Here is a 26,571-nt window from a genome sequence, read left to right as displayed (position 1 = left end):
TGCTACAATACCCAATGCGTAAGCACTCCACAATTTGTCGGTCAGCCACTTTCCAGCCACAAACGTTTGAAGTTGAGTCCAGTATAGTGCAGCAGTATCACTCCCGTACCGTATATACAGTTTTACTCCCGAACAATGTGTCCGCATTACTTCCTTCCCATACAGTGTGTGTGGTTCACTTCTGCTGTGATGTTGGAAGTATATAAAGACCTCAACTCTCACATGATACGTCGAGATTCATCCTGGCCATCCAATCATGAGTATATCCTCTAGTCAAGACCACGCCCTGAATTTCTTCTTGGTTCCAAGACAATAACAAACTCTGGGGTGTTTCACATGACTCATCGGAGATTTCTGACTACACCATCAACAAGCTCATGTGATTCTGGGCTATTCACATGATTCATAGAACTTCCCGACTACAACAAGAAGTCCATCTCATCAAACACTGTGATATACACATGACTCGTGCAAAGTTTCCAAGTTCAATATAGCAATGTTTTCCCAGCCATTGTACAAAACAAATTACGCATACCACATATGGAGACCTTCCAGCTTACAAATATTAATGACAAAATATACAACTGAAATACTGATGATGATGATGATAATAATAATAATAATAATAATAATAATAATAATAATAATGATGATGATGATGATGATGATGATGATGATGATGATGATGATAATAATATAATAAATCGAATACTGACAATAATATCTCTCACTTCTACATATAGTGCGAGGGTGTGATATATGTACTATCACATAACACCCCCTTGGTAAATTGTCGATATCACATATTATGATTCACCATAAACAGAAATTCATAAATAATCCAAGAATGCCATAACTGAATACTTAAACTACTACAAAGATATATACATTGCGTCTACTTCATTGTATTCGCACATGCGATATACAATTTGTCCAAACAATAATAATAATATGGCTATATACAAACAACTCCGATTGTTTCATATATCATTGAACACAATTTCTTCTTACTAATGTACACTTAATTCAAAATTGATAATATATACATCCAAGGTGCAGATCCTATCTCTTATACCTGCAAATACCTTGTCATCAGAGGTTATTAACTGATAAGCACACTTGCCTATTCTACTGTCCACAGTATACAGGCCCTGATATAAATGCAAAAAAATCTATATTTAAACTTAACATTGGCATCGATAGATGAGGAATACGTGCCGTACTAAAGTCTAACTACGTCTAGAATCCCCTCTATCTTACACACAAACATTCATCCCATCCAGTCGCACAAGAATCATACAAGCTTTCATTCAGAACATTCATAAGAAAGAAATCGCTATTTCTGAAATGCGCGGGAATGTCACTACGTTTTCTCTTCCAAAAAACCATAATTAATGCAAGCAAGCAAATCACATACTTAATCACATACTTTTTCACACATTCCACATCGATATCATACAACATGTCATTCAAATCATTCCACAACTCTCAGCCTTAAATAGAACATTACACACTCGCTTGAATAGACTTTCTTTCATCTAACGCACACTTCCATTCTCACTCATGCTCACTTTATTACTGAAATTATTACCACAATTCACTATTACATCGCTATCATTACCACTTAATGACCCAACACTTAATCCATCTTCACCATCTTTCATATCAGCTCCTACTCGCACCACTTTCATGCCAACAACACTGCTACTCTCGACTCTCTTACCAGAAGTTTCATTCATCTCAGTCACCATTTTCACACATGATCAGCCTAACTTTAATCTCCTCACATAGACTTAAATCAACAAAAACATCCTCATTCTGATGTATACTCCGTAAGAACTCATCACTCACTAAACAACCTTCATCGACTTCACGAAAAACTTCACTTTCAATTTTAGAAACTTCTACATGATCATTGATCACAACACTGCTATTACCATCACCACTAGCACAAACTAAGTCACCCAACACATCTTCCTTACTTTCATCATGCCCCCTATTCTGAAAATATCCCTGATCACAAAACACATGGTCATACAATAATTCCTCTTTCACGTCTAAATCATAACTTACCTGTTTCATCGCGTGAATAGGAATTTCGGTATTGGACTGCTTATCTGACCCAACTAAGAAGTCCAATTCTGGTTTAAATTACATGACATGGCCTGTTCACTATTATCATGTCTCTGCACTTGATCTGGAGGTCTTTGATCCATACGCCCCCTACTTTCTGATTCCCCCTGATTAGGTCCTCTGCCATAATATTCCTGGTGATTAACTCCCTGATTAGAGTGTCTGTTTCACCTTCCAGAATTACCACCCTGATTCCCTTGCCTAGAAAGACTGAAATGATGATTATTCCTATCTCCCACTAGCTGATTACTTTGTCCCCAATTATTTCCATATCCTACCTTCACTTTGCCTAGTCCTCCCCTGCCCTCTCTAACAGCTGCTCTAATTCCTTAATCATAACAATATTCTCCATACATGCAGCTAATCCGACCTTCTCAGGAAAATGCCTCAACATCTGGCGAACTGTATCTCTCTCCAATGCTAGACCTTCAATATTCTGGCTGATCAGAACATGCGCCAAGAAGTACTCCGTCATAGACACACCTGCCTGAAGTCTACTTGCCAAATAGCATGCGATCCCTTTCCCTTCCCTGAATCGCTTCACTTCAGAATTTCTCCCTAAATTCCTCCAAACTCGAAATACCCTGTCTATAAACTTGAAACCAAGATCTTGCTTCTCCAACAAATGCAACATCAAACATCTCATCAACCTTACTCCACTCAATCAAACCATTGTCAAGATTCTTGGAAAACGGTTTCTCCACCGTTTTCAAGAATTCCATCGGATTAAACTGCCGACCATTAAACTTGGGTAATTCAGAGTCCTTTGTACAAGATATGTACCTGCTACATATACAGCTACCTACTTGGATTTGACTGATCTCCTGTCTTAACTTCACATGGCATGCTTTTATTCCTTCTTTAACTACCATTCTGGCATTTCCTTCTACTGACTTGAGGTCTTTTTCCAATTTCTCAGTCTTTTGATCTGTTCACTTCGCTAAAACATTCTGACTTGTTTAAATTCTCTCTATTTCTTCAATTTTATCTTCCACTGTTTTTATTCTTATCATATTCCTTGCTGTTTTCAACAAATTCCTTCCTGACTACATTAAATCGGCATTCAATTTTCTCAGTCAATTCCAAGCATTAAGCTTCTACCTTATTGATGACTTCCTGAATTTCCCTGCTTTGATGGTCAAACTTCTGGTTTAATTCATTTATTCTACCATTCACAGTACTACTTAGACTATCAATTTTACTAGACAATTCAACACTCACTGAATTTAACTCCTTACTCTGATTCTCAATGTTACTGGACAATTCCATACTTACTGAATTTAATTCACAATTAATCCTGTATATTTCATTACTTAAAATACTCAATTCACTCTTCAACTCTTACTGGACAATTCGCCCTTCAACTCATTAAGTAGTGATTTAAGCATACTGAGTATTGAAGCCTTGCCTTGATCCCCTACATTCTGAGTTTGAGACGGGTTACTCAGTTCCTCACCTATCATTGCCACCAATTGATCTTTTCTACTATCAGCCATTTCGCTATTCTCACTTAAATTAGATAAACTCAATGTGGTGGAATTCTTTTGGCCTCTCTTATCCTGATTCATAGTACCAACAACTTTAACAACCTCTCTATTTCTTAATTTTATAATACTCGACTCACTACAACATTTCTTCATACTCCAACATACATATCACGTACATATAAAACACTTCACTGACATAGTTTGCAGAATTCCAACCACACCTGACAAGTGCACCTACGCTTATAAGCCTAACAGATGTACCAATCATTCAGCCACACATTGGGCAGCCAATTGTAACTTTCATAAATAACAATGAATAATAATAAAATATCATATATAAAAATATATAAATAAATAACTGAAACACATAATAAATTGAAATGTCCGTAGTATGAGCACCAGAGTTCACCATAATAGATCCCTCGAATTTCGATAGAACATAATAATTTTTTATCTCCCAGGGCGTGTACATAATGCTGCATACTGGTACGTCTGCTACAGGCCTTACCTAAACTTCTGAAAATGGCTAAATATTTAGGAACTGCACCTAGGTTCATCAATAACTCCACTGATTATAAAATAGTTAACTATATTCTCAATAAAATCCATGCATGAGCACCTCATCAACACACCAAAATATACATAGAATACACAAAATATTACTGGAAGACTCCATATTTACAACAATGATAAAAGTGGGAAAATGAAAGCAAGAACTAAACCACCATTTACGGTTAGTCTGTTGAACAATGTACATATATGTAGATAAGTACCCTTCACTGTCTCTGTATCAACACGACTTGCTGATTCTCATAATCACACTTATAATATCACACAGATACTGTACCTCATAATACTGAGTTCACTGAGTCTAACACTTGTTATAAAGATATATACATTTAAACAACATACGTTTGTCATTCCTGAACATCAATCATGGAAAGTCTGAGATAGCTTTCACCAACATATAATACCAGGCCGCCACAAGTGCTACAATACCCAATGCGTAAGCACTCCACAATTTGTTGGTCAGCCACTTTCCAGCCACGAACGTTTGAAGTCGAGTCCAGTATAGTGCAGCAGTATCACTCCCGTACCGTATATACAGTTTTACTCCCGTACAATGTGTCTGCACTACTTCCTTCCCGTACAGTGTGTGTGGTTCACTTCTGCTGTGATGTCGGAAGTATATAAAGACCTCAACTCTCACATGATACGTCGAGATTCATCCTGGCCATCCAATCATGAGTATATCCTCTAGTCAAGACCACGCACTGAATTTCTTCTTGGTTCCAAGACAATAACAAACTCTGGGGTGTTTCACATGACTCATCGGAGATTTCTGACTACACCATCAACAAGCTCATGTGATTCTGGGCTATTCACATGATTCATAGAACTTCCCGACTACAACAAGAAGTCCATCTCATCAAACACTGGGGTATACAAATGACTCGTGCAAAGTTTCCAAGTTCAATATAGCAATGTTTTCCCAGCCGTTGTACAAAACAAATTACGCATACCACATATGGAGACCTTCCAGCTTACAAATATTAATGATAAAATATACAACTGAAATAATAATAATATAATAAATGTTTCTCACTTCTACGTATAGTGCGTACTATCACAACCTCCCGCTTATGGAGCCAAATTTGTTGAAAAGTGCGTCCTATTGTACCTTGGAATTACAAAACATTGTGTAATGTAGAACATGATGCTATTGTTTTGGGCTGTTTTTTTTGGTTGAGATTATACCAAGAAGTATATTGGGCCTCCAGAGGGCTCCAGATGTCTTGAAGAAAGCAATTGAAACAGCTATGGCTCCTTGAGACACCAAGCCACCAAGACAAGCCTGCAAAGTGTACAGTGTGAAGTTAGATATTTTGAAATGACATTTGTTACCATTTTGAAACTATGAAGCTGCAACTTTTTGTAACAACCCAAGATCAGACAGTAGAAAAGTACAGTATTTTCTGATACTGAAGAAAATTGTTGTTGAAATACATGAAAACAATAATGAAAATTGAAGTATTGTCTGACCAGAAAGTGTATTAAGGAACTTGCTTAGAAGTTTGCTCATGCTAGCAAAAAAAGAATTATCCTATATTATGGAATAAACAAGAGATAGCTAAAGAGGAATGAATGAGGGGTTTCCTGAAACATCATTCTCACCCATCCATGAGAAACCTGTGAGCTACAAGTTTAGGCAACGTGAACAGTTTCAGTAAAATAATTATGGCATTGTTTATTGTTGCTTTGGACCTATTCCACCGGAATGAATTTGGAACACTGAAGAGCTCTAGACACTAACAAAGAGCCTTGTCACAACAACTGTGGGAGTCAGCACAACTAGGATTTATTATAATCCTCCAACAATATTTGTATTTCCTGAGTCCATTTTAAGCCTAGAATGCTGTATGGTGCTTCACCTGAGTCAACTGGTGGTGCTACTCCATTTATGTGGTTTGGGTCTTCAAACGATGAAACCATCCTATAGTATTTTTGGAAATTTTATAAAATTTGTAAAGCCTTCCAAAGAACATTTCCCGTTGTTGATGGAAGATGACAGGACTCATCTCAGTATGGAAACTCTCGATATGGCACCTGATGCAGACGTTACAATAGTCACTTTTCCCCCACACCCCCCATAAACTGCAGGCTCATGACTGAACTGTCTTTTTGTCTGTAAAGTCCGCTACAATCAGTTAGTACTGTAGATTCATGGCTTGTCTGTCATCCAAGACAAAACATTTGACATCAGTGATGTGGGAGAATGGTTTCTGAATATAAAAATTGATTTCAGATATTTATTTTTGGCTATTTCCCATCTATATTCCCAGTGTTCCAAGGTACAAAATGGTAAGTTCTTAAACATTTAATAGGACTAGAAAAATATAAAAGAGATGCTATAAAGGAAATCTCTTTACACCAAGGGTGTTGGCTATGCCGTTCAAGGTATGTAGCTGTTAGTTTGCATTCGGGAGAAAGTGGGTTCGAACCCATTGTTGACACCCTGAAAATGGTTTCCTGTGGTTTCCCATCTTCACATCGGGCAAATACTGGGGCTGTACTGGTACCTTAATTAATGGCGAGGTCGCTTCCTTCCTAATGCTAGCCCTGTCCAATTCCTTTGTTACTTTAAGACCTGACTATGTGGGTGTGATGTAAACAATTCCCTTGATACTTATTGTCAACATTTATGCAATTTAAAAATATATTTTTTTAAATTGTGTAATGTATTCCATAGTACTACAATCTCTCCTACTAGGTAGTTGTTCTGAGTATATCCCTCATCATTAATTGCCGAAAGATTACCGGGCGAGTTGGCCGTGCAGTTAGAGGCACGGCTATGTGCTTGCATCGGGGGGATAGTTGGTTCGAATCCCACTGTCAGCAGCCCTGAAGATGGTTTTCTGTGGTTTCCCATTTTCACACCAGGCAAATGCTGGGGCTGTACCTTAATTAAGGCCATGGCCGCTTCCTTCCAACTCCTAGGCCTTTCCTATCCTATTATCGCCATAAGACCTATCTGTGTCGGTGCGACGCAAAGCCACTAGCAAAAACAAGTTGAAAGATTCGTGGTCATTTTATCTGCTGGATATATATACTCTTAGAATAGCTAAAAACCTTGAAAATTTTGATTTTCTCCTGTGTTGGGTTATGGGAAGTATAAAGTGTAACAGTAATTTCTTTTGTATATTCAAATCAAATGCTTCATGTGCTTTACATTATTTCAACAGCAGGCTTCTATTGGCAATGTCAGAATCCCATCAATTTCACTCAAATATTTACATCCATCCTTTGATTTGTTTTCCGAATTTTCTGCTGCTTGTCTCTTTATTGTTAATCTTTAATTGTCCCCAATGTCAGTAGCAGCGATTGGGAATTAGAGGTGGGGGGGCAAAAAAAAGTTACAGACAACAAAATGTACTGGTGGTCTGGGGAATATAGTGCAGGGTAGACATCAAAATTAAAATAAAATAGCTACAAAATGATAAGTTTTGGTGCTCTTCAAACAGATTTTGACAGAGAAGTAAAGGCTGACAATTTAGCATCTTAACTGTAATAATAATAGTTTTGTGACATTTTGATTTAATTCTATACAATAAAACTTTCACTGAAGGAACAGTTACAAATGTCCGGCTACATGGCTAAATGGTTAGCATGCTGGCCTTTGGTCACAGGGGTCCCGGGTTCGATTCCCGGCAGGATCGGGAATTTTAACCATCATTGGTTAATTTCTCTGGCACGGGGGCTGGGTGTATGTGTTGTCTTCATCATCATTTCATCTTCATCACAACGCGCAAGTCGCCTACGGGCGTCAAATCGAAAGACCTGCACCTGGCGAGCCAAACATGTCCTCGGACACTCCCGGCACTAAAAGCCATACGCCATTTTATTTCAATATGCATATCTAAGGTTCTGTGCCATCATATAGTGATCATGCTTCTACACGCTGCTGTGCGAGTCTCCACTACTTGCTGTGGCGCTGAAAAATCCATTAGCTGCGTCAAATAGCATTTTTAAATTTATTTATTTATTTATTCATTTATTTATTCAGGATTAGCAACAGCATAACGCTGACTTACAAAGATCCGAGCTATGTACAGTAGATATTAATCGAAAATGAAAGATATATATATATATATTTACAAAGTACACGAATATACACAATAAAAGCTGTACAATCCTATATAACACATATTTACATAAACAACATAAACAAAGGAAAATACATTTAAATACAAGAACAGAAACAGGAGAGAACAAGTAGGAAAATTAAGTTATATGAGAAATATCATGACAGAAGGAAGGAAACGATACGAAGATGTCTAGGTTCTGCGTATTCGTACTAAATTTTTTAATTTGGTTCAATTCCGACTTTAGCCATCCTCGAAATGGTTTTCCATGGTTTCCCATTTCTCTCCCAGGTAAATGTCGGGAAGATACTTAATTTAAGGCCACGGCCGCTTTCTTTCGTCTTCCCCTTCTATCCATTCCAATATCTCATTCCCTCACAAGGTCCCTGTTCAGCATAGCAGGTGGGGCCGCCCACTTGTATACCCCCAACCCAAAGTCTCACGCTCCAGGACACTGCCCTTGAGGTGGTAGAGGTGGGATCCTTTGCTGAGTCCGAGGGGGAAAACCAACCCTGGAATTTAACGTATTAATAAAGAAGAAAGAAAGAAAGAAAGAAAGAAAGAAAGGCAGCAGTGTTAAGGGAACAGGGAACTGGAAATCAAGTAGGGATGACATAAAACTGTTAGTGCTCAACTGTAGAAGTATTGTAAAGAAAGGAATAGAATTAAGTAATTTAATAGATATATACTTACCAGATATTGTAATAGGAGTTGAATCATGGCTGGGAAATGATATAATGGATGCAGAGATATTCTCATGGAACTGGAGTGTGTATCGTAGTAGAGATAGGATAGGAATGGTAGGAGGGGAGTATTCATTCTGGTGAAAGAAGAATTTGTAAGCTACGAAAAAGTTACGGATGAAAAATATGAAATTCTGGGTGTAAGGCTCTTCTCTAAAGATAATAGGCAACTTGATGTCTTAGGAGTGTACAGACCGGGAAAGGGTAGCGCTGCCGCTGATTCAGAATTATTTGATAAGATAATCAGCTATGTTGGAAATGATATGGAAAGGAATGTGATAGTAGCAGGTGATCTCAATTTACCAAATGTCAATTGGGAAGGTAATGCGAACGACAGGAAGCATGACCAACAAATGGCAAATAGTTAATATGGGAAGGGCACCTGATTCAGAAAGTGATGGAACCAACTAGAGGGAAGAATATTTTGGATGTGGTGCTGATAAAACCAGATGAGCTCTATAGAGAAACTGAAGTAATACTGTAGATGGTATTAGTGATCATGAAGCTGTTTGTGTCATAGTTAAAAATAAATGTGAAAGAAAGGAAGGTATTAAAATTAGGACTATTAGGCAGTACTATATGGCTGATAAAACAGACATGAGGGAGTTTTTAAAAAGTAACTATGATCGCTGGAAAATGGTAAATAAAAATGTAAACAGACTCTGGGATGGGTTTAAAGCAATTGTTGAGGAATGTGAAAATAGGTTTGTACCTTTAAATGTGGTAAGGAATGGTAAAGATCCACTATATTATAACAGGGAAGTAAAGAGACTAAAAGGAGTTGCAGGTTGGAAAGAAATAGAGTTAGAAATGGCTGTGGAAGTAAGGAGAAATTGAAGGAACTTACTAGGAAATTGAATCTAGCAAAGAAGTCGGCTAAGGATAACATGATGGCAAGCATAATAGGTGGCCACACTAATTTTAGTGAAAAATGGAAGAGTATGTATAGGTACTTTAAGGCAGAATTAGGTTCCAAGAAGGACATTCCAGGAATAATTAATGAACAAGGGGAGTGTGTATGCGAGGATCTTCAAAAGGCAGAAGTATTCAGTCAGCAGTATGTAAAGATTGTTGGTTACAAGGATAATGTCCAGATAGAGGAGGTGACTAATACTAAAGAAGTATTAAAATTTACCTATGACAGCGATGACATTTACAGTAAGATACAAAAGTTGAAAACTAGAAAAGCAGCTGGAATTGATAAGGTTTCGGGGGATATACTAAAGACAATGAGTTGGGATATAGTACCATATCTGAAGTATTTGTTTGATTTTTGTTTGCATGAAGGAATTTTACCAAATGAATGGAGTGTTGCTATAGTAGCCCCTGTATATAAAGGAAAGGGTGATAGGCTTAAAGCTGAAAATTACAGGCCAGTCAGTTTGACATGCATTGTATGTAAGCTTTGGGAAGGCATTCTTTCTGATTATATAAGACATGTTTGCAAAATTAACAATTGGTTTGACAGAAGGCAGTTTGGATTTAGGAAAGGTTATTCCACTGAAGCCCAACTTGTAGGATTCCAGCAAGATATAGCAGATATCCTGGATTCAGGAGGTCACTTGGACTGTGTTGTGATTGACTTATCTAAGGCATTTGATAGGGTAGATCCTGGGAAACTACTGGCAAAAATGAGTGCAATTGGACTTGACAAAAGAGTGACTGAATGGGTGGCTGTGTTTCTAGAAAATAGAACTCAGAGAATTAGAGTAGGTGAAGCTTTATCTGTCCCTGTAAAAATTAAGAGGGGAATTCCTCAAGGCAGTATTATTGGACCTTTATGTTTTCTTATATATATATCAATGATATGTGTAAAGAAGTGGAATCTGAGATAAGGCTTTTTGCAGGTGATGTTATTCTGTACAGAGTAATAAATAAGTTACAAGATTGTGAGCAACTGCAAAATGACCTTGATAATGTTGTGAGATGGACAGTAGGCAATGGTATGATGATAAATGGGGATAAAAGTCAGGTTGTGAGTTTCACAAATAGGAAAAGTCCTCTCAGTTTTAATTACTGCGTTGATGGGGTGAAAATTCCCTTTGGGGATCATTGTAAATACCTAGGTATAAATATAAGGAAAGATCTTCATTGGGGTAATCACATAAATATGATTGTAAATAAAGGGTACAGATCTCTGCACATGGTTATGAGAGTATTTAGGGGTTGTAGTAAGGATGTAAAGGAGAGAGCATATTTGTCTCTGGTGAGACCTCAACTTGAGTATGGTTCCAGTGTATGGGACCCTCACCAGGATTACTTGATTCAGGAACTGGAAAAAATCCAAAGAAAAGCAGCTCGATTTGTTCTGGGCGATTTCCGACAAAAGAGTAGCGTTACAAAAATGTTGCAAAGTTTGGGCTGGGAAGACTTGGTAGAAAGGAGACGAGCTGCTCGACTTAGTGGTATGTTCTGAGCTGTCAGTGGAGAGATGGCGTGGGAGGACATCAGTAGATGAATAAGTTTGGATGGTGTCTTTAAAAGTAGGAAAGATCACAATATGAAGATGAAGTTGGAATTCTAGAGGACAAATTGGGGCAAATTTTCGTTTATAGGAAGGGGAGTTAGGGATTGGAATAACTTACCAAGGGAGTTGTTCAATAAATTTCCAATTTGTTTGTAATCATTTAAGAAAAGGCTAGGAAAACAACAGATAGGGAATCTGCCACCTGAGCAACTGCCCTAAATGCAGATCAGTAGTGATTGATTGATTGATTGAGGAAATTTAAAAATAATTATGTAACAAACAACAGGGTTTACATACCATTGCTTTTTTTTTTATCATTCCTTGTTTTAGGTGGCTAAAATGGAAAAATATTTATTTTTTCTCCACAAAGTGGGGGGAGCGACCGCCCCCCTCACCCCCCTTTATCGCCGCTACTGCCCAATTTAAAATATAAATTTGGAGATCTTGCTGGTCAGTGGTTAGAGACACTATCAATTCAGCGATTCACAGATTAAAATACACCATGACTAAAATCAGGTGATGTCCTGTCGTGCAAGCACACCATTTCTGGACACGTTTGATATGCACATCACCTAGAAGATGTACGAGAGTGTTGTCTGTGAAATTGAAGTGCCCTGTTTCTGTCAGCCATTTATACATGGTGTTTCAAAAACTCAACGGCAACACTTCAGGAATGGATTCCTTATCTAACAAGAAGAAAAAAAAAGTTATAACAACATGTGTCCGGAAATGCATTGTGCCCCCTTTATGCCGGGCTCAGCTCGCCGGAGAGCGAGGGTCTCAGTGGTGGACCGTTCGCTATCGGCTGCGCAGAAAATTTTAAAGGCAGGGATAGATGAAGGACTAGCGACAAATGAAAGGAGACTAAATTAGGTTTACACATTTATTAAACTAACACTCTTTTAAAGAAAACAATTAAATTAACAAAATCTGGGTTGGATTCTTGAAAAACATCTTCTCCTCGTGCTTTCATTCGTGAGGGATCTCGCTCAAATAAATTTTCAATGATTGTTCTTTTCTGCAATAATAAATATAGAAACCATTAACTTACTGAAAAATTGATTGGAAAACAAAATAATATCTAATATCCTTCTCTTATGATGATAATCCAATTATTAAAATTAAAATCTTCCCTCCTGGGTTTCAATTATTTTCCAAGAAAATGACTATTTTCTCCTCCTTATTTAAATTATTGAAAGTTATTTAATTCATTAATTTATGATTAGCAAGTCTTCCCTAGACTTTCCTTTCAACAATTACTTCGTTTATATAATTATTGATTGAATAAACTTCTTCTAATAACTTTTACTTGAACTTATATCACCTTAACTTTTGCTCAATTTTATGCAGAAAGTGACTGTACAACATCTAACAATTAAATCTCGTGACATCAGTCCACGGACGTTGCCTTCTCTTATTCACTTTGAGTTAGTAAATTAGGCCCTAATCAACCTTAAATTACGATAAAATCTTCTAAAGATTCAAAATTGATCCAATTACGGACACGCGAAATAATACAAGTCGGTCAAAACTTTGACGCACATAATGAAAATTACCTTCACAAAATCGCACATGAAATATTCCAAAAAACACAGAATAGGATCAAATCTCACATCACACATTCACACAGGGGTACACGGCGTTATTATAACATTATTTACACGAACACTAACCCATTATTATTAATTTTAGGATTTTACTGCGAATTAGGGAAATCATTCTCCAGATGACACTATCACACACATCCCAGGTATCAATTCAGAGTGTGATAGAATTAAGGTTATCACTTATACAAAGAAATTAACTATACAACGATGTTCAAGGAGTATTTTAAACAGAAATCATCCTAATTTAGCGAATAGAATAATTGTAACACAGGTCAAAATAATAGAATACGCGCTAACGGTACATGAGTTGCGGCATTTATTTTTATTCATCATAATGTCGTGGCTCTCAATTATTCTGCACTGAAGCTCGAAGAAATCATGTCCAGTGACACATCTCTTCCCAAAATTGACTCTAATGGGTGCATAAATTATTACTCAAAATATAATGCCCATCTGCAAGTCATACTCAAATTCATAGCGCAGAAATATACCTATAATTCGTCGATACTCCGTCCGGAGAATTTGCCATGTTCCAGGCTTACTTTACATAAAGTGAGCACACGATAATACTTTCCAAAAATAACTAACATTAAACTCATGACCTTATTAAATCATTTTAGCCCGTAATTAGCTTTAATTATTTTTACTCATTATTATTATTATTATTATTATTATTATTATATTCCTGACCGTGCATAATCTCATTCGTAAAGTTGTCGTGTGAAGTTATTCGGATGACTTTAAATAAATCCGAACCCATAAACATGTCGTACAATCATAGAATGAAATTCTACACGAAGAAAAACACTAGAACACTGTCCTAATTTGTTTTAAATAACTTTCAAATTGTTTCAAAACTAATCAAAATTAACGCGGGGTTCATTTAATTTTTATCTCACCTGTCTTCTAAATTCTTAGGACAGTTAAGGTCTCTCTCGATGACTCACATTCATTTCTAACTAATAGAGCAAACACACACTCATTCCAAGGGTTCTAACTACCTCTCACCAAAGAAAGAAGAATGAAAAATCAAACTACTGCAAAACTAATAGAAATCCAAAGGAATAAGTAAGGCTACGTTTACAGATATTTACAAAGATAGAAAGCAATTGAATTCTTAAAGAATACTCATGTGACTGGTGTGAACTGGATTGTGGCTGATGACCTAGCACGTGGTCACATCACCTTCCATCGAACGAAGTCTCGCCCATGTCCGATGCCTTACATGTTTAGTGACTCATGGAGGCGTTGACGATGTACAGGAACTTGCAGTATTCTTCGTGGAGCTGGATAACCATCTTGCCGTAAACTCGAACTCAGGACCTTTCTTCTTCCAAGTTCTTGTAGAAAGCTGAAACTAACAAAAAGTCTTAGAAATAGCCCAGGATTCACTCTCGATGCTTTATAATCTGGCTGAAGACACTTATCTTAGAACAACCCTAAATTAATCGTAGTGAAATTTTTCGAGTGTCTGAATTGCTGTTTATATAGTCCTCGATGCCTTCTCCAATGTAAAGTCTTCCGATGAAGCAAACGACGTCCAGTCTCTTCGGTTGCTGCAGTCAGAGTAATGCTCAAATTTAGCGTTCAGAAGTATAAAACCCTCTACCAAATTTTCCTCTGGAATTACCATTAATTTCCTGTCGTAAGACATAGGTGTGTCTCTTAATTACATCTAATTGGTGGATTTGTTGAATTCCAGTGAAGGTTGTCACTTTTATTGGCTGCTCCAGTTTTACGTCACTTGACTTTCCATTTATTGATCGATTGAGATCTGCCTGCTCGCCGTGTCACGTGGTAAGCACACATGTGTCTGAAGGCCACATAACAGGAATTCCAGCCTGCTCCCTCGTGCTCTCTGTAGGTCGGGAAAACCGGTTCGCGAAGTGACTAGCTCGTACTGGCACGAAATACGGAATCTCACCCTCTTGCCGATTAAAATAATGTCCCAACACACTGATGAAATAAATCATTTTCTTTCTAATAAAATATTACCACTTTTGAAGGGGACATATTTCTCCCTTGGTTAAATAATGATTTGATCTGAAGATGGAATCATTATTACAGGAAATCTCCAATTAACATGTTCCCTGAAAATTTAGGTGGTAATCAGGTGTCACTTCTATTTAGGGTTCTGTTCCAGCACGAAGCCTCGCGTTGTCTGCCTCGAGTGCAGCACCAAGCCGTCGAAGTTGATCCATTACCTTCTCTTGTAATTCACGGCATTCTTCACAAATCTCATCTTGTAAATTTACTTGGGTCGAAACATGGTGGTAGGTTGGATCTTCATCTGTATTTTGCGGTATTTCTTCTTCTATTCGTATAGCTTGGTTAACCTTAGAGTTTATGAGGTCATACGGGTGTGTTGCATCGTCGCCCTCTTCTATAATATTATCCAGAGCCTGATTTACCTCTTCTGTGGCTTCCTGGTCTTCGGATTCCCACGGTGTCGAGGCGTTATTAATGAGAAACACACTCTGATCATTGATATCGGCTGGATTAACTATAGCCGTTTCCCATGTCTCATCCAATCGAAAAAGAATTTGGTTGGAATTCAAGTCAATATTGGCATGGTAAGATGTCAAAAAGTCAACTCCTAGAATGATGTTAAATTTTATATTTGACATAGCCAAGAATACGTTCTGAAATTTTGTATTTCCAATTTCAACATCCAACAGTGTCTGTAGTTTGTAAGCCACAGTCTTATCCGGGATAATTCCTTTTATTTTAATGTGAGATACTGGTATAATCGGGATATCATGTCTGTCCTTTAAATCATTTAGGAAAGAAGTTGAAATGACACTAATTGTAGATCCAGTATCCACTAAACATTTTACTTTTACGCCACATATTCTAGCCGAAATTATAGGTAGTGTTTTTAAGTAGTTCGTGTTCGACTCTAGATTTTCCTCGAGTAGGTCATCTGATCTTGTCATCCAGGAATCAATTTGAACAATAATCCACTCTTGCGTTTCACTATTACTATAAGGGTTAGTGTCGAGACTATCTCCTACTAATTCAGGGGTTGTTTTTTTTTTTTGATGGCACCTTGATTGTACCCATCATCTTCCGAATGTTCCTTATCTTCCCTTTGTTTTGCTCTTTGGTACTCCAAACTCTCCGCTCCAACAATATCAGGGTTGACGTCCTGCTCATGTATAGCCCGATGCCATTTCTTACGTTCTTGACTGGACTGCTGGAGTTCACGCAAATACTTCTCTCTCTCTTCCTCTCTCCAGTTTCTTTTCCGTCTCTCAGGTCTTCTATTCTCTGGTTCTCTTCTCCATCTGTCCCTATTGTTTTCATATGGTCTTCTTCGGACATTACGTCTGGAATAATTCCATTCTTCATCATCTCGGCGTCCTGGTCTCGGAGATCGGTCTCTGGGTTGTCTTCCTTCGATATTTCTACCCCAATTTCTCCCTTGGTTAGCAATGTTCCTTTCTTCAGATCTGGTAACATTGGTTTGGAAAACTTGCTGTTCTTGGCCGGAATTTCGCCTCTGTGGTTCTCTAGATGTCATGTCGAGCTGTCTCAATATGGCTTCAGCTTGAATTGCGGTTTGTACATTTGAGGCAATCATAATTCGTTGCGTTTCTGCTGGAAGTTGCCTGGTAATAACCTTTATTAATTCAGCTTCCGATGGTGGTGTGTCTAGCTCTCGTAGCTTACGTAGCTGACTGGAGAAAAATTCTGAAAATCGTGTTGGCGTGGATAAGGCATACCTCTTAGCGTACAACTCTGTTTTGAGATTATGTTGAATGTCCGTGTTCCAATATTTTTCTAGGAAAGCCCTCTTAAATCCTTCGAAATTGTCGAATGAATATCGGAACGCTGTGAACCATGTCAATACAGAATTCTCCAAATATCTTTCCGTTACTCGCAGTTGGCGCTCTTCTGGTATTTTGTTGTCCCGAAAATATTCTTGTAATTCATTAATAAAACTCCTGGGAGTTACCCCTTTTACGTTATTAAATTTTTTTGGATGGTCTTCCTGCATTCGAATTATATTTACTATCTGCGTTTGACCTGACGTATTGAGTTGACTTACTCCTCCGCTATTATATCCTTGAGCTGGATTGGTGACATTTACGTTGTTATGGGCATTCATTTGGTCGTCCTGCTTCAGAGTTGAAGATAAAATTTCTCCGGATACCTTCTTTTCTAAATTACTTTGCCTCTCTAACAATGTATTGGTTACAATATTATGACTTTCGCCTTGCAATTTAAGCAATTGTAATTCTTTAGTGAGTTCCTGAATTCCGTTCTGTAGTTCTTGTTTATAGGATTCCGAACTAGCTTTTACCTCTGCTATTTCTTTATCTATTGAGGTTTTCATAGTTTGCAAACTCTGTTGTGTCTCCTCAATCGTTTCGTAAAAATATTCAAGTCGCTCTGAGTTGGTGACTTGAGCTACTTTTATTTCAGCAATAACGCCCTTTTCTACCTGTTTCACAGTTTCGAAAATTTGAGTGAATTTCCTAGACCATGCTGTTTTGGTTGCTGTTAAGTCCTGTGCATTCTCATCGATTTTCTCCTCAATCGCTTGAAATTTATCTTGCACCTCGTCCTTATATTTGCCTAATCCTTGCAATATCCCAGTTTGTACTTTAGCCAGTCTTTCACTAAATTCATTAGACATAGCTGACATGGCATTGTCTATTCCAACCTGGATTTCTCCCTTTAAATTTGAAAAATTTTGTTTCACAGATACCAATTCACTTTGAACTGAAGCTAACTTCCCGTTAAATAATTTAACGTCCCTGTGTAGCTTTTCGATATTTTCCTCTGTCTTGCTTTGGATTTCCTCAATAGTGTCTTTGAGTTCCCTCTTTATTAACTCACTATTCTCGCTAAGTTTTTTCTCTAGATTTTCACTATTTTCAGTAAGTTTTTGTTCTAATGATACGTTATTTTCACTAAGTTTTTTCTCTAAATTTTCATTATTTTCACTGAGTTTTTGTTCTAATAATTCGTTATTTTCACTAAGTTTATGCACTAACAATTCATTAAGATTCTGCTCTAGTTTAGTTTGGTTTTCATTCATGTCCCGCTTTAAATTATTTTGTAAGTCTGTCACTACTCCGTCTAAAAGTCTACGTAAATCCTCCATTGTTACAGTACTCATCTTTCTTTTGAAATAAACGGCAATTCAGACATGGGAGGACTAAGTTCGATGGCCACATACCAGAATCCAATTCATCAGTCACAAGTGGATTGATGTCACAGCCTTCAGAGAAGATTAACATCGCAAAATACAATCCTACAGCCTAAGTCCAAATTATGCGGAAAATAGCCGCTACAAGAATTTTGACAACTATCATCCAGATTTTGTTTATAATTAAACAACAAGGCCCTTCCTAAACTTAACCTGAGTGTAGTTCGCCACAAAATTTTGGGCTAATAAATGTTTCAAAAATAACCTGGAAAAATTTTATTTGTCGCCGCATCTTGTTTTTGTCCAAATTCTGGACTACAAGATCGAGTCCTTTTATTGGTACAGCCAATAAATCGGGCCTAACCACGTTGGCCGCCAAATCTATACCTGCCCCCTTTATGCCGGGCTCAGCTCGCCGGAGAGCGAGGGTCTCAGTGGTGGACCGTTCGCTATCGGCTGCGCAGAAAATTTTAAAGGCAGGGATAGATGAAGGACTAGCGACAAATGAAAGGAGACTAAATTAGGTTTACACATTTATTAAACTAACACTCTTTTAAAGAAAACAATTAAATTAACAAAATCTGGGTTGGATTCTTGAAAAACATCTTCTCCTCGTGCTTTCATTCGTGAGGGATCTCGCTCAAATAAATTTTCAATGATTGTTCTTTTCTGCAATAATAAATATAGAAACCATTAACTTACTGAAAAATTGATTGGAAAACAAAATAATATCTAATATCCTTCTCTTATGATGATAATCCAATTATTAAAATTAAAATCTTCCCTCCTGGGTTTCAATTATTTTCCAAGAAAATGACTATTTTCTCCTCCTTATTTAAATTATTGAAAGTTATTTAATTCATTAATTTATGATTAGCAAGTCTTCCCTAGACTTTCCTTTCAACAATTACTTCGTTTATATAATTATTGATTGAATAAACTTCTTCTAATAACTTTTACTTGAACTTATATCACCTTAACTTTTGCTCAATTTTATGCAGAAAGTGACTGTACAACATCTAACAATTAAATCTCGTGACATCAGTCCACGGACGTTGCCTTCTCTTATTCACTTTGAGTTAGTAAATTAGGCCCTAATCAACCTTAAATTACGATAAAATCTTCTAAAGATTCAAAATTGATCCAATTACGGACACGCGAAATAATACAAGTCGGTCAAAACTTTGACGCACATAATGAAAATTACCTTCACAAAATCGCACATGAAATATTCCAAAAAACACAGAATAGGATCAAATCTCACATCACACATTCACACAGGGGTACACGGCGTTATTATAACATTATTTACACGAACACTAACCCATTATTATTAATTTTAGGATTTTACTGCGAATTAGGGAAATCATTCTCCAGATGACACTATCACACACATCCCAGGTATCAATTCAGAGTGTGATAGAATTAAGGTTATCACTTATACAAAGAAATTAACTATACAACGATGTTCAAGGAGTATTTTAAACAGAAATCATCCTAATTTAGCGAATAGAATAATTGTAACACAGGTCAAAATAATAGAATACGCGCTAACGGTACATGAGTTGCGGCATTTATTTTTATTCATCATAATGTCGTGGCTCTCAATTATTCTGCACTGAAGCTCGAAGAAATCATGTCCAGTGACACATCTCTTCCCAAAATTGACTCTAATGGGTGCATAAATTATTACTCAAAATATAATGCCCATCTGCAAGTCATACTCAAATTCATAGCGCAGAAATATACCTATAATTCGTCGATACTCCGTCCGGAGAATTTGCCATGTTCCAGGCTTACTTTACATAAAGTGAGCACACGATAATACTTTCCAAAAATAACTAACATTAAACTCATGACCTTATTAAATCATTTTAGCCCGTAATTAGCTTTAATTATTTTTACTCATTATTATTATTATTATTATTATTATTATTATATTCCTGACCGTGCATAATCTCATTCGTAAAGTTGTCGTGTGAAGTTATTCGGATGACTTTAAATAAATCCGAACCCATAAACATGTCGTACAATCATAGAATGAAATTCTACACGAAGAAAAACACTAGAACACTGTCCTAATTTGTTTTAAATAACTTTCAAATTGTTTCAAAACTAATCAAAATTAACGCGGGGTTCATTTAATTTTTATCTCACCTGTCTTCTAAATTCTTAGGACAGTTAAGGTCTCTCTCGATGACTCACATTCATTTCTAACTAATAGAGCAAACACACACTCATTCCAAGGGTTCTAACTACCTCTCACCAAAGAAAGAAGAATGAAAAATCAAACTACTGCAAAACTAATAGAAATCCAAAGGAATAAGTAAGGCTACGTTTACAGATATTTACAAAGATAGAAAGCAATTGAATTCTTAAAGAATACTCATGTGACTGGTGTGAACTGGATTGTGGCTGATGACCTAGCACGTGGTCACATCACCTTCCATCGAACGAAGTCTCGCCCATGTCCGATGCCTTACATGTTTAGTGACTCATGGAGGCGTTGACGATGTACAGGAACTTGCAGTATTCTTCGTGGAGCTGGATAACCATCTTGCCGTAAACTCGAACTCAGGACCTTTCTTCTTCCAAGTTCTTGTAGAAAGCTGAAACTAACAAAAAGTCTTAGAAATAGCCCAGGATTCACTCTCGATGCTTTATAATCTGGCTGAAGACACTTATCTTAGAACAACCCTAAATTAATCGTAGTGAAATTTTTCGAGTGTCTGAATTGCTGTTTATATAGTCCTCGATGCCTTCTCCAATGTAAAGTCTTCCGATGAAGCAAACGACGTCCAGTCTCTTCGGTTGCTGCAGTCAGAGTAATGCTCAAATTTAGCGTTCAGAAGTATAAAACCCTCTACCAAATTTTCCTCTGGAATTACCATTAATTTCCTGTCGTAAGACATAGGTGTGTCTCTTAATTACATCTAATTGGTGGATTTGTTGAATTCCAGTGAAGGTTGTCACTTTTATTGGCTGCTCCAGTTTTACGTCACTTGACTTTCCATTTATTGATCGATTGAGATCTGCCTGCTCGCCGTGTCACGTGGTAAGCACACATGTGTCTGAAGGCCACATAACAGGAATTCCAGCCTGCTCCCTCGTGCTCTCTGTAGGTCGGGAAAACCGGTTCGCGAAGTGACTAGCTCGTACTGGCACGAAATACGGAATCTCACCCTCTTGCCGATTAAAATAATGTCCCAACACACTGATGAAATAAATCATTTTCTTTCTAATAAAATATTACCACTTTTGAAGGGGACAATTGTTACTCATTTATTTGACCAACTTTTCCTACAAAATGCACTGTACATCTGTAATGCCGCTGGTACACTTCGGTTACATATCAGAGGAAACCTTCAAAGAGACCTCCTCCTGCCTGAATACAGGCCTCCGTTCATTGCGTCATTGAATTCCACATACGATCAAAAATGCCTGGTGTAGTTCTTACTATCTAAAAGTCTGCCACAATGCGTGCATGGAGAGTAGATTCATCCACAACAGCAGTTGAATACATGAGAGACTTTACGTGTCCACACAGGTAAACATCCAGGGGAATTTCGATTCAGGCATATGGGGTGGCCAAGCAATCGGTCACCTCTACCTATCCAGCACTCAGTAAAATATGCATTCAGGTGCCTGCAGGCAGACAGATTGAAATGTGTGGGTGCACCATCATGTATAATGTACAGGTTTCGACAGGATGCAAGTGGCACGTCTTCTAAATACTCAGGCAATGCAGTATGCAAGAATTCTGTGTAGTTCTGCTCAGTAAGTCTCCCTAGAAGGACGTAGGGTCCCAGTAAGCAATTGCTAACAATGGCTGCCCAGATATTAATGGAAAACCTCCATTGGTGAGACGATTGTATATTTGTATGGGGATTTGTGCCCGCCCACACGTGCTGGTTATGCAAATTCTGGATTCCATCCCTTGTGAATGTTACTTCTTCTGTGAGTTAAACAACAGCAGTGCAGTTGGGCGCCATACAGCATTGCTGCAGGAACCACTGGCAGAACATTGCTCTTGGAGGATAATCCACAGGAGAAATGGCTTGTACACGCTGAGATGGTATGGATATAGCAAATTTTCACTTAAAAGTCTCCAGATCATCACATGTGTCACATTCCTCTGCAAATTTAACTGCCTTGTGCTGATTCCATTATTTTTCTCCAAAGTGTTGAGTAGATCTTCCTCATCCTCTGGCGTTGTACTTCTTGGCCGTTCCCCGCTGCCTGGTGTATGTCAAAAACTCCTGTATTCGCAGAGGCGGCGATGAATTCCTTCAAATGTCTTTTGGTCTGGTAATCCGTGTAAAGGGTAGTGTACCTGGAACAAGTGATGTACCTCCAAAGTATTGCCATCCGCCAAGCTCTACATGCAATGCATGGTCAATGCATGGTCGCAAGCTCTGTCCAGATTACAAACCACCCCATACACACCTTTGATAATGGCTATGGAATACATTTAATGTTCCTAGTACTTGCATGTCACTTCAGAGCACACTGTGCACCACTATTACGTACTAACCATGGATATGATGTTAGCTACGTACTTAACTGGAGATCACTGTACTTCATCTGCACGTGTTGAAGGATATTCAGATCCACATTATGCTGATTTGCAATTTGATTACTTGTGTAACACTTGTAACTGGCATCTTGCATTTTCCTCTGGCAAACAGCATTTGTCAACATGCACTGCGTAACAGTATGTTTTCGAAAAACTTGGTAACTATGCATTTCCTGACACATATTGTTATAGCTTTTTTTCTTCTTGTTATATGAGGAATCCATTCCCAAAGTTTTGCTGTTGACTTTTGAAACACCCTGTATAGCTAATTAGTTTTTCCCCATTATCCAGTTCATAAGTGAACTGAAGATCTTTTCTGTGTAGTTAAATTTCCGTTGTGATTATTATAAGCACCTATGAATTGAGATCAATGTGTCCATGCACTTTTCTAAAAGTTATTCACAGAATTCTAATTGTAATCTCATTGCCAATTTTCTTTGAAATGAAAGTTTTTTGTGTCCTTCTGTATGTCCTCACATATACACTCCTCTTGTTCATTAATTATCTTTGGAATGTCCTTCCTGGAACCTGTTTCCTGCCTTAAAGTATTTATATATATCCTTCCATTGCTACCTGAAATTCATATGACTGCCAATTATGTTTGCTATCATCAGTTGCTTTACGACGCACCGACACAGATAAGGCTTATGGTGATAGTGGGATAGGAAAGGGCTAGGAGTGGAAAGGAAGTGGCCATGGCCTTAATTGACGTACAGCCATATCATTTGCCTGGTGTGAAAATAGGAAACCGCAGAAAACCATCTTCAGGGCTGCTGACAGTTGTTTGAATCCACCGTTATCTCCTGAATGTAAGCTCACAGCTGCACGCTCCTAACCACACAATCAACTCGCTCTGTTTTCTTTCCTTATATGGTGTTATATAGAACCAAAGTTATTCAGCTGCTCATTATGATAGTCACAATACTTGGTAAATATGACGGTAAAATCCTAATGGAACATCTTTACTTGCCTACAGGGGACAGTTTCCAAAGAAGGCAGTAGTGTGCCAAATAAGTTATACTAGCAAGGTATAATACATGAGGTTGTACTGCCTTGATAGTGCTTGCTGGGATCATACCTTAATGTATGTTTGGCTGTCTCTGTATTAATCAACCATCCTCTGACGAAGCTGCTAGAAGCTCACCGAAACTTGTCCCATTCTAAACTTTGTATGATTTTGATTCCAAGTTACACACAAGCTTTATAGGCTACACTCATTAAAGACATTAGCTAGGAAGGGGGACAAGAACATAACATAGAGGATAAATAGAATGACAGATGAAAGGCCAGTATGGATAGTGGGAACAAGAGAGCAGGCTGATAGGAACAAACATAACATAAAAGGACCAAAACAAACTCCACCTCTTCATACATACATATATTGTCATTTTCATTGATTTGTTCTCTTCTCATCAGTTCCAGTTCTTCCACTTCAATCTGTTATAAGCCTTGTTGAGCTTGTTTCTTCTTTCTGAGAGATCTGTGGACTACATCTCAGAAGTGTAGCATACGGAGAAAGGCAGATAATTGCAAGGAAAGGGAGAGGTGGACAGAGAAAAGTGTATTCCAGTTCTAGAAGACAACAAATATAACAGTAACACAAAGGAAGGGTTTTAATTTTGGCTCTTCCCTTTCTGGTATTAGCTACCTTTCTTCTCATTCTCTAGCCAGGCTGTGTGGCTCAGATGGTTGAGGCGCTGGCCTTCTGACCCCAAATTGGTAGGTTTGATCCTGTTTAGTCCGGTGGTATTTAAAGATGCTCAGTTATGTCAGCCTCATGTCGGTAGATTTACTGGCGTGTGAAAGAACATCTGCACGACAAAATTCTGTCACCTTAGCATCTCTGAAAAATGTCAAAAATAGTTATTGGGACATTAAAACACTATCAATATTTTATTATATCTGATTCTATACATTGTACTTTTTGATTGAAGACCTCTCAGAAGCGACTCCTTCAGTTAGTGTGGATGGCCTTACTCCAAATGAAGATGGCAAGTTGAAACTAGCTTAGCATTGTCTCAGAAGAAATGGATTTTTGAGAACTGGGATTGATGTGGAGGAGCTTAGGCATTAAGATGATAGTGTGTGAAGATGTTGAGTTTGTTCATTGTCATTTTCGTTGTCGTCATCTCTTCTCACTGTTGGTCCCTTGATTCACCCTGACCTTCTAAAGTTTAATTGTAAATCAGTTTCCCTGCAGGATTTTGTGGGAGGATGTGACTTGTCATCAAGATCATTAATGTCCACTCTGTGCATTTATTAATACTGTTCATTTTACTGTGAAAACACTGAATTATTCCCGGCCTGTGTTGGCAGGGAACTGCAGTCGGACCAGCTGGGAAGACCTATCCTAGTCTAAGAAGATTGTGAAACTTAATAGAACCTGCCATTTCATATGGGCCAAATCTTCAGGAAACTTAAAAATTTGTATGACAGGTACAAAGTAAAGATTGAAATTGAATTGGTTTTAATATCCAGTATTTGACTTGAAATAGACTTGTTTGCACTGTATATATGTGAAATATATTTGCAAAAAAAAGTATTTATGTAAGGATTCAATTATTTTGTACTAATGTACAGTAACTTGTAGCATCAGACTTTTCAACTGCACCTTCTTCTCATGTCAATTGGCTCAGTCTTGTACTTGGACTTACATGGCATTTCAAAGAGTAACATGAGGAAGAATCTCCTCTTTCTTGTGTCTAATCAGTGTTCAGTCCCAGCCTAATTGTCTGACCCTGCAATTTCCTGGAAGGTGTCAAGTATATGAATGTTGCTGATGTTATATTTGTGAAGAATAAGTGTATCATATATGTAATGTTAAATAAAATTTATGTTCAAAATGTTGGTATGTAGTGGTACTAATTTTGTGAGATTTTGTGGTTGTATTCATGTCTAGTCTCCTATTAATTGAATTGTGTGATAGTGTTATTTTAATTCCCTTTACTACCATAAAAGTGAACTGACCAGTTGGACAAGATGATACTGTCATGGAATTTGATGTAGTTGAAAAGTTTGAATACTCTAGCTGAAATTTTTATTGTCTTATTTTATAGAAATTTGTTATATATTTTGATCAATTATTGTCAGATATTAAAAAAAAAAACTGTAAATGTGTTTCGATAGGGATCTATATCAAAAATTTTCTTCATAGTGTGGTGAGAAAACAGTTCCCCTATAGCCTTTGTAACCTGTGATTGATGCACGAAGGGGCCATCAGGGTGCAACAGGCTTTCTAAGACTGGGAAAATTTGCATAGACGCCAGAATTTAAGAGACTGCTATTGGGAAAGTAAAGGAGAAAGGGTCTGGTACTCATCCAATTGTATACGCTTACTCTTCCCTATAAAATCTAAAGAAACAATAATAAAAATTTAATGAAAACAATAATAATAAAAATAATAAATGTAAAGGTAATATATACCTATACTCACTGGATGTGAATTAAATGTTTTTTATCATCTAAACAGCTTCCTATTCTTCAACTCCAGAAACATTCCAAACTTGCATGTATAATGTTTTTACTCTGAATAAAAATGTGAGATGTTGTATGTTGTGTGTAGTGGATTTCAGATGTTGCCATCCTTAATTATAAATTGGGGAAATACCTCATGATGTAAGAAAATGACCTAATTAGGTAAGTATTCTTGATTTGGTGGCTAATGAAGGATCAAACTGATCCATATTGCTACAGCTGTTGGGTTATTACTGTTTCTGAAATTAATGGTGCACAACTATATACAGTACCGGTATACGAT

At 37.4% G+C, this 26,571-nt stretch overlaps 1 protein-coding gene across 3 annotated transcripts in view; it reads left to right on the top strand.

Annotated features, from left to right (window-relative positions):
* Positions 1–26,364, top strand: part of LOC136863995 (uncharacterized) — a 566,004-nt gene extending 539,640 nt beyond the window's left edge. For 2 of the 3 annotated variants that reach the window (XM_067140486.2, XM_067140483.2), the window contains one exon: positions 25,141–26,364. In XM_067140486.2, the coding sequence (XP_066996587.2) occupies positions 25,141–25,184 (44 nt within the window). In that variant the 3' untranslated portion in view covers positions 25,185–26,364. Of the gene's footprint in view, positions 1–25,130 lie in introns of all 3 variants that reach the window. The other variant, XM_067140484.2, reaches the window with a different exon arrangement.
* Positions 26,365–26,571: the final 207 nt, after the last annotated feature.

This window comes from Anabrus simplex, chromosome 2 (assembly GCF_040414725.1).
Source record: "Anabrus simplex isolate iqAnaSimp1 chromosome 2, ASM4041472v1, whole genome shotgun sequence".
Classification (NCBI taxonomy): domain Eukaryota; kingdom Metazoa; phylum Arthropoda; class Insecta; order Orthoptera; family Tettigoniidae; genus Anabrus; species Anabrus simplex.
The sequence above is the reverse complement of the archived record's forward strand: the minus strand, read 5'-3'. Positions and strand labels throughout refer to the sequence as shown.